This window comes from Mus caroli, unplaced genomic scaffold (assembly GCF_978045245.1).
Source record: "Mus caroli unplaced genomic scaffold, Mus_caroli_1 scaffold_18, whole genome shotgun sequence".
Classification (NCBI taxonomy): Eukaryota; Metazoa; Chordata; class Mammalia; order Rodentia; family Muridae; genus Mus; species Mus caroli.
In genome coordinates, this window is record NW_028227273.1 from 45,274,156 (window position 1) to 45,285,439 (window position 11,284).

At 49.5% G+C, this 11,284-nt stretch overlaps 1 protein-coding gene across 6 annotated transcripts in view; it reads left to right on the forward strand.

Moving 5' to 3' along the window:
- The window catches only part of Daam2 (dishevelled associated activator of morphogenesis 2), a 106,367-nt gene extending 95,228 nt beyond the window's left edge, over positions 1–11,139 (forward strand). For all 6 annotated transcript variants that reach the window (XM_021186429.2, XM_029471083.2, XM_029471082.2 and 3 more), the window contains 6 exons: positions 3,486–3,654; positions 4,048–4,155; positions 5,019–5,079; positions 6,486–6,617; positions 7,996–8,166; positions 8,404–11,139. In XM_021186429.2, the coding sequence (XP_021042088.1) occupies positions 3,486–3,654; positions 4,048–4,155; positions 5,019–5,079; positions 6,486–6,617; positions 7,996–8,166; positions 8,404–8,625 (863 nt within the window). In that variant the 3' untranslated portion in view covers positions 8,626–11,139. The remainder of the gene's footprint in view (positions 1–3,485; positions 3,655–4,047; positions 4,156–5,018; positions 5,080–6,485; positions 6,618–7,995; positions 8,167–8,403) is intronic.
- The last annotated feature ends 145 nt before the right edge of the window (positions 11,140–11,284 follow it).

Here is an 11,284-nt window from a genome sequence, read left to right on the forward strand (position 1 = left end):
AGAGTAGCTTAGGCACTGGAAAGGTTTCATCTTAGACTGTTCATTGCTCGAAGGAGCAAGTACCTAAACTCTAAGACTCAGCCAGGATGGGCCATAAAGTGTCTCTTTAATATCAAGTTGCACGGAGAAAGACATGCTGGAGAGAACAACATATTTAGGGGATATCAAACTTCTATAGCTGAGATCCAAAAGACATCCGTCCACTAGGGATGGCTGCTGTCCTTGAAGGGCTAGGGAGCGGTGCCTGAAGGCGTACACACATAAGCCATGTCAGGAGTTGAGCTTCTAGGTCTCTCAGAAGTATTCCTGAAGTAGCTAAGGCAGAGCCCACCTCAGCTGGGTGCTGAGCTATTGACACCCACCTCTCGTCCCCCAGATGGGGCTCCGGGGGAAGTTGCTTCAATGTGGTGTACCGGGTTTGACAAATTTCCCAATTCCCCTTTGAATATATTCTCCCTATGAATACATTCAATGCTGAGCACACCAAAATCACCAATTCTCATTACAAGTAGATGCACTAAATATAGCCTGGGTGAATGTGCCGGCAAGTGTAATATCTTTATGAATGCATTCATGCACGCATTATTCTCGCGAACGTCTGAAATGTCAGATCTGCAGATGGGAGTTTTCTCATCTCCTGATTTCCTCTCAACTCTTATCATTTTCTGTTTTGCCAACATTTTTAGCATTTTTTTAAAGGCTATCCCTTTGTAGATTTTTCAAACAGCTCATCAACCTTAGAAAAACTATCCCCAGCCGTGTAAAATTGCAGAGGATTTTTGCAAGTAGGTTTTATTTACTTTTTTTTTTTGGAAAATGAACTTTTTATTGAAATATGGCACACACACACAGACTACAGCTGTTCATTCTGGGCGATTCATAAGTCTCTCCCCTTCCTGTCCGTGTAATCAACTCAGGTCAAGAAACTGAATGTGCTCAGGCTCTGTATGTGTTTCCCTTCCCATCCTTTGCTTGTGAGATTTCACCGTTAATGGCTGAGCCATTCATCAGCCAAGCCCCCTCCCCTGACCCTTATCTGGGATCTCTCTACATAGCCTGACCATCCTCAAACTTACTATTTAGGCCAAGCTGGCATCAAACCCACAGAGATTCTCCTGCCTCTGCCTCCCAAATGCGTGGGCGGATTAAAGGCGTGCACCGCCTTCACCTGGCTCCAGCCCTTCTTTATATCCCCCTTCCAAACATTCAAGTAATGTCACCCTCCAAGGGAAGCTTTTCTCGCTCCACTTCAGAGATAGCTTGATGTCTGGATATTTTGAATTTTCTATAACTGGAACGGTGTTTTATGAGTGATTTTTCCATTGCTTTTTTTTTTTTTTTTTTTGGCTTATGCCTTAAGAATCCATCCCCCCTAAAGGTGGTGGGGGCTGTTGAGCTAGGCAATGTGTGCCTTAGCATTTGCTAGGGCCCCAGTGACAAATAGCTCCCCCTTGGGAGTGTGAGGGGACTGCAAAGCAGTCCCACTGGAAGATCTGCCCAGTATGGATGCTGACTTCCCCATGGCTGTATAAACGGAGCCCCTTCCCAAATCTTCTCCAGTTTATATACTCTAGGTCCCCATACCCGGCCCCCAGACCTCACGGTCATGCAGCAATTACACACAGGTGTCTGGGGGCGTGGATGGATACATGAATGGGAGTTCCAGGACCCTGCCTGCTCCCTCCTGTGTGGGAACACCCAACAGTCAATAAGCCCGGTGGGGACTGTCATTCACAAGTAACTACCACTAAACTGAAGACAGTGGTCTTGGGGGACTTGGAGGTTAATGCTGTACAACAGCTGAGCATTCTGGGTTTGAATTCTCCCTAGAGCTACATGTGGAGAGTGGATATTCAGTTTTCAGTGCCGTGTTTGATTCCACTACAAGGCAGTTTACGTCTTCTGGTTTGTAGTTTTGAAAAGACTGGGCTGGGGGAGCTGGGGAGACGGCAAGTTGGAAAAGGGCTTGCAGTATAAGCATGGGGACCTGACTCCAGAACTCACATTTCCAAATCCTGAGAGCTGGGCTTGGTGGCACACCTGTAACCCCGTGCAGTGGATGCTGATTGACAGATTCCCAAGGCTCCCAGGCCGGCTAGCCTAGCCGAAAGGGGCAAGGTTCATGTTCACTGAGGAACATGTCTCAAAAACAAGGTGGAGGGTGATTGAAGAAGACACACCTCATGTCAGTCTCCAGCCTCTATATGAATGCTCACACATGCACACACACACACACACACACACACACACGCACACACACAAACACACACACACACACACACACACACACACACACACACACACACACGTGCATGTGCGCTGGGAACAACCTAAGTGTGCATTCACAACAGGGTTGGTTTTAGTCCATAGAATGTGCCTATGTGGGATATGTGTGATCTAAAGACTTTCTGTACAACTCTCACTTATTTCTTATTTTTTATAATATTTTCTTCATGACTACTTAGTTTTTTAACCTGTCTTTGCAAACTTTTTTGTCTGGGGTTTTCCTTTTTATGTGATATGCTTTTGTGTTTGCTGGGGGTGTGCGTGTGTGTCTGTGTGTGTGTGTGGGTGGGTCTGTGTGTGTGTATGTCTGTGTGTGTGTGTGTGTGTATGTGTGTATGTGGCATGGGCACATATGTATGTACAATGCACACTCATGAGTATGCATGCAGAGGCCAGAGGAACCTCAGACATGAGGTGTCCTCCTCTCTTTCTCAACCTTGCTTTTGGAGACACAGTCCATCACTGTACCTAAAACTTATCCTCTGAGCTGTACTGTCTGGTTAGTAAGCTCCCAGGATCCTCTTGTCTGGCTGCTCCCCCCTCTCTCATGACCTTTTCCATTGGTGCTGAGGATTTGAACTCAGGTCCTCTTGCTTTCATAACAAGTGCTCCCACCCACTGGGGCATCATCTTTCAAGCCCCAAAGGCTATTGTTTTGTCTTCATAATGAGCATCTTCAGGAATCTTCAGACCAGCAGAGGCAGAGACAATTGGGTGGTTTAGTCCTCTTACTGTTATCTCTGAGCACAGATGCTGTTTTCTCCTGAGAATGGTACCCTTAGATTGTCCTCTGACCTCCACATACAATGTGCACATCCATGCACATCCATACACCTATGTATCCACATGAACATACAATATAGAATTTCAAAATGTGTCAAACATCCCTTAATAAAAATATTCAGAAAGCACAAACTTTGCCATATTCAAGTATGTTTTCATGAAAAATATAATAATCTTTATGTGCATGACAAGATATTCTAAACCCTTCTATGCGGTTGTCTACTCTGGAGATACACTAGCTTTGTCCTGAAGGTGGGGAGGGCAAGACATGGAGGAATCTGGACCAGAGTGCATAGTCTCTGCCCACGAGTTGGAAAGGTAGCCCCTTGCATCAATCTCCTGGAGAGCCAGAGGAGAGGCAGAGCCTGCTGCCCTGGCTCTGTTTGCAGCATCCCGCACTGTTCCTCTTCTCTCAGCCATCCTGCTGGCCTCCAAGGAACTGACTCTCAGCAAGCGCCTGAAGCAAATGCTAGAGGTGGTCCTAGCCATCGGCAACTTCATGAACAAGGGGCAGCGTGGCGGTGCCTACGGCTTCCGGGTAGCCAGTCTCAACAAGATCGCTGACACCAAGTCCAGCATTGATAGGTGGGGACCAATGAACTTCCTCGCCCTGTCTCACCCCATCTGAGACTCTCCCTCTCTCCTCTGACTCTCTTCTATCTCTCCATTCTAGCTCATTCTTAGATATTTTAAAGAATTATTATAGTGGGTGTGCTCTCACACACACATGTGCGGTGTGCATGGGTGGAGTTGTTGGTCAGGGCCAGCAGAGGGTATTGGATGCCCTGGTACTAGAGTTAATGGCATTTGTGAGTGCTCAGACCCAAACTCAGGTCCTCTGGAAGAGCATAAAGCCCTCTCCGCCACTGGGCCATCTCTCTCTGGCCCAGTCATTGCTTTTCCCTTTCCTCCACACTCCCTCTGGTTCCCTCAGCCCCCCTCCACTCTCCAGTCCCATGACACAACTGTCACCCACAGGAACATCTCTCTGCTTCATTACCTGATCATGATCCTGGAGAAGCACTTCCCAGATATCCTGAACATGCCCTCAGAGCTGAAGCACCTATCAGAAGCTGCCAAAGTCAAGTAAGCAGTCCCCCCAACCCTTCCTTCCTCGTGACCACACCAGCTGCCCCCCCCCAATTTGAGGGGATGCTTGGAATGAGCAGGGTCTAGGGGTATGCTTTTAGGAGAAGCAGTCGGAGATGGGGTTTCAGAGGTGATTCTGGAAATACCAAAAGAATGGAGAAGTGAACCATGCACAGAAAGAATGCCACTAACAGAAGCAATAATTGAGACAACTGCACTCTGGGCAAATGGAACTTAAGCCTAACAGAGAGGCAGCATAAAACACCCTCTCTGGTTGTTCCATGGTGGGCATTAGGGAGTGGGCTAGCCATGCAGCACACTGGCTAAGTGGCCTGGAGGGAGGTGGTGGCTATAACTCTAGCAGACAGAGGTAAAGAATGCTCATGTGGGTACTGGAGAGATGGCTCAGAGGTTAAGAGCACTGGCTGCTTTTCCAGAGGACCCAAGTTCAATCCCCACCATCCACATGATAGCTCACAACCAACAACAATTTCAGTTCTAGGGGATCTAATGCCCTCTCTCCTCTTCTGGCCTCCTCAGACACCAGGCACACATGTGGTGCACAGACCTATATGTAGGCAGCACACACACACACACACACACACACACACACACACACACACACACGAGCTTTGTGAGACACAACATTTGGAAGGACCTATGGAGTGAAGCTTTCTACTGACACTTTACAGAATTGCCAACAGGCACACAGGGCAGTGCAGTGCCACAGCCACATGTCAGGGGCCCAAGCGGAGGCTAGGACTCAAGGCCATGGTGCTTCTCAGTGCTCTTTCTCTGAACCACCCCATGGCCACTCACATCCAGAGCTGATAGGTTCTGCCCCTCCCTGTCTCCCACAGCCTGGCAGAGCTGGAGAAGGAGGTGAGCATTCTCAGGAGAGGCCTCCGAGCAGTGGAAGTGGTGAGTGCATGCCAGGCTTGGTGGGAAAACTGTCTGTGGAAAAAGCCAATTACTACATCACTGGGTTCAATGCTCACCCCCAACCCAAGACACACACATCTCCAACGGAGGAAGCCCTGTGTGATACATTTTGATGACCCAGGGCTCCTGAATGGGAGGGGGAGACAACAGTAGTGGAGAAAGCCTTCAGGAAAAGTTCTTCACCTACTTGGGGTTTACCTTTAGACCCTCAAAGAGGGGCTGTCTGAGCAATGAGTGGGATATATTCACATACTGGACTTAACCCTAAAGCTGTCACGTGCTCATGTTTGATCACAGTGAATGAGGAGGCCCCAGAGGGTGTCTAGCAGTGTGGCAATGGGGAATTGCACCCCCCCCCCGAGATATTCTACCTTACATTCCTTCCTTTCATGCCTGATCTAGTAGAGGCTCTGAGGGCTTGTCCATTGATGGGGACTTTGGTATCTTAGTCCTTTGAGGTGGCTCAAACAAATCAATAGAATAGCTCGTATGAACAAAAGATATTTACCTCTTATAATATTGCAGGGTGGGTCATTCAAGACCGAAGTCCTGGCAGGACCAATGTCCAGTGTGAGAGCCTGGTTCTCATAGGTAGCACTTTGCCACTGTGTCCTCACCTGCTACAAAGGACAGACTTCCCTGGGAGTCTTGTAGAGGGCCACTAAACCCATTCACAAAAGCCTTATAACCTAGTCACTTGACAGGAGTGTCCAACCCATTACCTATAGGCCATATGTAACCCAGGAGAGCTATGCATAGGGCTGACACAAAACCACAAACTTACTTAAGACATTATGAGAATTTTTTACGATGATATTTTCCTACGCTTGGTTGTGCATGTCCAAGTGTGCACTTTGTAGATGACAACATTGTCTCATAATGTCACAAGTGTGCATCCACCTGCGAGATCCCACATCCTTGCTTCACCTTAGGATCTCAGTTGAGGACTAGTGAGAGGGCACAGAGGCTGGATCCCGGCAGCAGGCTCTGGCCCTGTGGCAGCCATTGCTGTTTTCCTGTCTTCATAGTTGATATGCTCTCTAGGACATCTCCAAGTTGTTCCTGTCCCTCACACTTGAGAGCTGGAGAATTCCCATGGCCTTCTGTGTCTGCCATGGGCGGTTGCTTCCATTTTGACAGTCCTGGAAAGTGCTGCTTGGAATGTAGATTGCTGCCCACAACACAGTGGTGGTGATAGGCAAGGGAAAGGTGCAAATGGCTGTATAGACCGACAATTCTCCAAGTCCTGGTTAACTTTATAATTAAAACCCCGGGCATGGCGTCAGCTTTCCCGAAGGCTTGTGTGACATCCTGTGAGTGCCAAGAGGCATGCTGTAGCCCCTGAACCCCATCTGTCTAAAACATGCTTTGTTCTCCCTTCCCAGGAGTTGGAATATCAGAGACACCAGGCACGAGACCCCAATGACAAGTTCGTCCCTGTCATGAGTGACTTCATCACAGTGTCTAGCTTCAGCTTCTCAGAGCTGGAGGACCAGCTGAATGAGGCCAGGGATAAGGTAAAGATGGCCCAGTGCCCACTCTGACCGCACTGCTCCTCAACACATCCCTTTCTAGAGCTGGCATCTTCACCTGGTCCTACTGTGGACACAGACAAACTCAAAGCCTCAGACCCTAGAGAATTCCCATCTCCTCCCTCCCCCCAAGGCAGTCAATGACAGCCTCACACTGCAGAGGTCCCAATCCACTTCTTAGGCAGTCAGACACCATAAGCAACATTATTAAATTTTATTTTTATGCATGTGTGTGTGATCCTGTATACATTTATATGGAGGCCAGAAGTGAACCTCTGCTATCATTCCTTGGATCTGGCTGCCTTATTTTTTGAAACAGATTCTCTCACTAGGATCTGGGGCGCAATGATTAGAGGAGACTGACTGGCCAACAAGTCTCAGAGATCTTCCTCTATCTCCCCAGAGTTGAGATCACACCAACACACCCAGACTTGAAGTACTTGAGATCAAACTTGGGTCACAGTGTTTGCATGGCAAGCACTTTACTGGAGAAGCCCCACCCCAGCCCACCACCAGTGTTTCACAATCCCTAGCTTACCTACCTTATGAGTTTGCTGAAAGTTTATAGTCCCATTCAACAGATGTGAACACTGAGAATCAGAGGGTTTTGGTCACTTGGGTGAACATCATGGGAGCCCAACTCAACCTTGAACTTGCCTCTGTGTGGATGCGTATGGACCCATGGGTGAGGTTCAGGAGACCCAGAATGGGGCTGGACAGCTAGCATTTCCAGCAAACTCCCAGAAGATGCACAAACCTCTGGTCCAGGAGAACTATACGTGTAGTGATATATTTCCTAGATGATATTATGAGCTATATGCTAAGACAGAGTCAGAGGGCAGTGTCTGCTCCAAGTACAGAGTCAGCTGCTTCTTTCTGTCACCCCACTTCGCTCTCACAATAGCATCGCGAAGCTGATCTCCATTTGACAGGTGAAAAAATTGAGTCTCAGAGGGGATAAGCAGGTCACCCATCCCCTGAGTCCCCCAGTGACTAGGTGTCCTGTGAGAGCCTTTCCCATTCCAGACAGGGAGGTCCTGACTTTAGAAATGTCTTGCCCTGGTCAACATCTCCTGATCCCATATCTACAATATAAAAAGACCCAGAAGTGGCACAAAGGTAGACTGTCAAGAATTCTCAACCTATTTCTCCAGAAGTCAGCCTCATGGTTTTTTGGGGTGGGGGTAATAACAGGGTAGACAAGGAATGAATAGCCAATGAATTGTAAAGTTTCCATTGGTGAACCCTAGGGTTCAAACCACCTGACTCAGAGACTACAAGCCCCCATCTTGGACTGGGCTCAGCTGGAAGCTAACAGGCTGCAGGCTTGGGCTCATTATGCCTCTACCCGTGTCTTTCACAGTTTGCCAAGGCACTGACACACTTCGGAGAGCAGGAGAGTAAGATGCAGCCGGATGAATTCTTTGGCATCTTCGACACCTTCTTGCAGGCCTTCTTGGAGGCCCGGCAGGACCTGGAGGCCATGCGGAGGAGGAAGGAGGAAGATGAGCGGAGAGCACGCATGGAATTCATGGTGAGCCGGGGCCTGACAGGGGACAGGATGCAGCAGAAGTGGGTGTGGGGGGAACGCTGCTTAGAGTCTGGGAGTTAAAACAGGAGACGGGGGCACTTTCCAGGATGCGGAAAAGGAAGAGTCGTCTCTGTCAGGAAGTATGTCCAGGGTAGGGGTTGCCACGAGCTGGGATAGCATTCAAGAGGGCTGCCAGCAGCTTGCCTGTGTCCTTGAGTCGCCTCTCCTTTCCACTCCCAGTTGAAGGAACAGCGTGAGAAAGAGAGATGGCAGAGGCAGAAGAAGGTCTTGGCTGGCGGCACCCTAGAGGAGAGCGGCGAGTTTGATGACCTAGTGTCAGCCCTGCGCTCTGGAGAAGTTTTCGATAAGGACTTAAGCAAGTTCAAGCGCAACCGGAAGCGGCCTGGGAGCCAGGTTCCGGAGGTCACCCGCGAGCGGGCGATAAACAGGCTAAATTATTGACTTGGAGACTGGGGACTGACCACAGAGCAACAAGCCTGGAGACGAGGATTAGAAGAAAGGAGTTGAATAGTAAAAGCAATGACTTAAGTGATTTTGGAAAACTGGGTTTGAGAGCCCTGGGCTGGGTCCTGGGTGTCGTGTGCGGCTAGACCGGGTGTCTCCCACACTGAGAGGGGGTCTTCGCTTGTCTCCTGTATATTACCCACTTTTATCCTTGTTCTGTCCGTCTCCGTCTGTGCCCCTCCCCCTCCTGGCCATCCTTCTCCAAGACTAGCTTGGGCATCCCTGACAGGCCCTCCCAGGCTGGGTGACACTGTTCTCCACACCTCATGTTGGCACAGAGCTGTTTAAGACCCAGGAGACATTCTTGTCCCAACATTTTGTACAGTAAGTATGTGGTGGTGGAGTGGAACCTGAGAGCCAGCAAGCAGTAGGCTCCTATCTGAAAAGACAGCTCAACGGGCTCAACGGAACATGGATCTGGGATGGGAACCAGGGGCTTATTTGTTCTAGCTAGATAAGCTCCAGTCTGTTCCAGAAAAACAGGACCAGGGCCAGCAAGTGAATTAGTTATCTGTCTGTGCCTTTTCCTACACCAAGTCCTAGGGCCTCACTTCTTCCCTGGCTACCTCCATCCCATTTACTGATTTCTGGTCTCCACATTCCTCTCCAATTTCCAGAACTCTGGCTCACCATCAGCTTTTAGTGTGGCTCTGGTAAGGAGGGGTGTCCAAGAAAGACTCTGTCGTCACCTCACCAGACTCAGGCATAGGCCCCAAGGCAAACCCCAAGGTAACCTGACCACTGTCTTGGAGAGAGACCTCAGATCGCCACCAGAATGCTTCACTCCCCTGAAAGTGCTCCATCTACCATCGCCCTCAGCTGACCCTTGCTGTGCTACAGTGGCCCCAGTCTCCACCTGCAGGTCACAGGGAGCTACATACACTAGGTTGTAGCTGGCCTTGGGGAATTGTTCCTGAGGGCTAGAACTACCCTCCCTATTTAACTGTCACTCCGAGGGAGACAGTTAGACAGGGGGGCTGAGAAGAGCTCATTCCAGGGTGTGCCTCTACATTTGTGCTGTTCCCTTCCTCAGTCTCGCTGCATGGGGTCATTCTGGCCCCCTGTTCACACTCATCTTCTGTCCTGTCCACCCATCTTCAGTTGTGTTGATGGTATTGGTTGGGTGGCACTGCTACATCTAGTCACATTTCTAAATGGAGCACGGTAGGGTCAACTCCATGCAGGTTTATTGTTAAATGCACCCCTCTTCCCTCTCATCTTGAGACCGATCTTGCCTGATTACCATCCACCAGCTCCTGGCTCTTCTCTCTAACCCACTGACTTGATCAAGGTTGTTGCTAGTGACTGTGGGCTGCTCGGTCTTGGTTCTGTAACTGCCTGTCTTCCTACAGGAGCTTCCCAGGGGGATGGGGCCATAGTAGTTGTGGGGAGGAGAGACACGGGGCTAAGTTGGGCGCGTGCATTGGTTTGAAAGGGATCTCAGCAAGTGGAGGCCTGGCCAGTATGGTGTGAAGAAGCCAGCCTGAGAGCACAAAAGACTTCTAAGAATGGCTATGGTGGGCTTTAACGCTCATCCGCACACCCAAAGAACCTCCCCATCCCTGCCCCCACCCCAGCCCACCCTTCAGGAAGCAAGCTATGAGAATGTTAAGGCTGGTGCTGGACATCTTCAAATCCTCTCCAAAACTGGCTGGGATGTCAGGCTACCATGAGAGGGACAGGGGACAGGGATGGACTATATACTGCCACCCAACAAACATGGCTGGGCCTAGTCTTCCCAACTGCCATGAAGAAGGGACACGCACCAGGAGAAATAAGGAAGATGGAAGTTGTTGAAGGGACATGTTGGCTCTTCAGAAAAGCTGCCTGGCATCTCTCCAGAGCCCAGCCTTCTTGCCCCCAAAGAATTCTGCCTTCTCTATTTATTATTTTCTATAGCTTCCCAGTGGTTCTGGTACTGTGTGCCTGTGTAACCAGATTCCAACAGTGCTTTGGACCATGGACTGTTGTGGGTGACTCAGCAGGAAGTGACTGGTGCTCGGAGGAGGTGGATAGGCTGGTCCTCAACGTTCAATGATGAAGTCTACTCCCAATTACCCACCCAACTCTCCTGCCGCCTATGGGCCAACCCCTCCAGTTAGTCTTGTGCACAATGTAAAACTCATAGTCCAGCCAACACATCCTGTCTCAGCAGCAGCAATTCCCCTCCCAGGATGGAAGTTTGTTCAGGGGTTGGAAGGACAACTCTCCAGGTGGGTGGATACAGGCATGGGCTCTCCCTATCCACTCCTATTGCCACCAACTGGGGAGCTCCAACAACCTCCCCTCCCCAGGACATCTGCCAACCTTCATGCCAAGGCTGCTCTCACCAGCTGCTGCAGAAGACAAGCAAGGTCTATATGTACAAAACTCTACAGTGTTCTTTTTACCAGCACCCTTTTATAAGAATATATTGTAATACTAAAAAAAAAAAAAAATATTAAATCCATCCCCACCCCTAGCCTGCCTAGAAACTTTTCTTCCCGTGTGGACTCAGGTTGTGGGTTGTGCTGGAATGGGCAGTGGTAGGCTGGAGCAAGCTCCTCCCAGTTCCATGAGTGCCAGCATACATTTTCTGGACACTTGCAAGCCATCT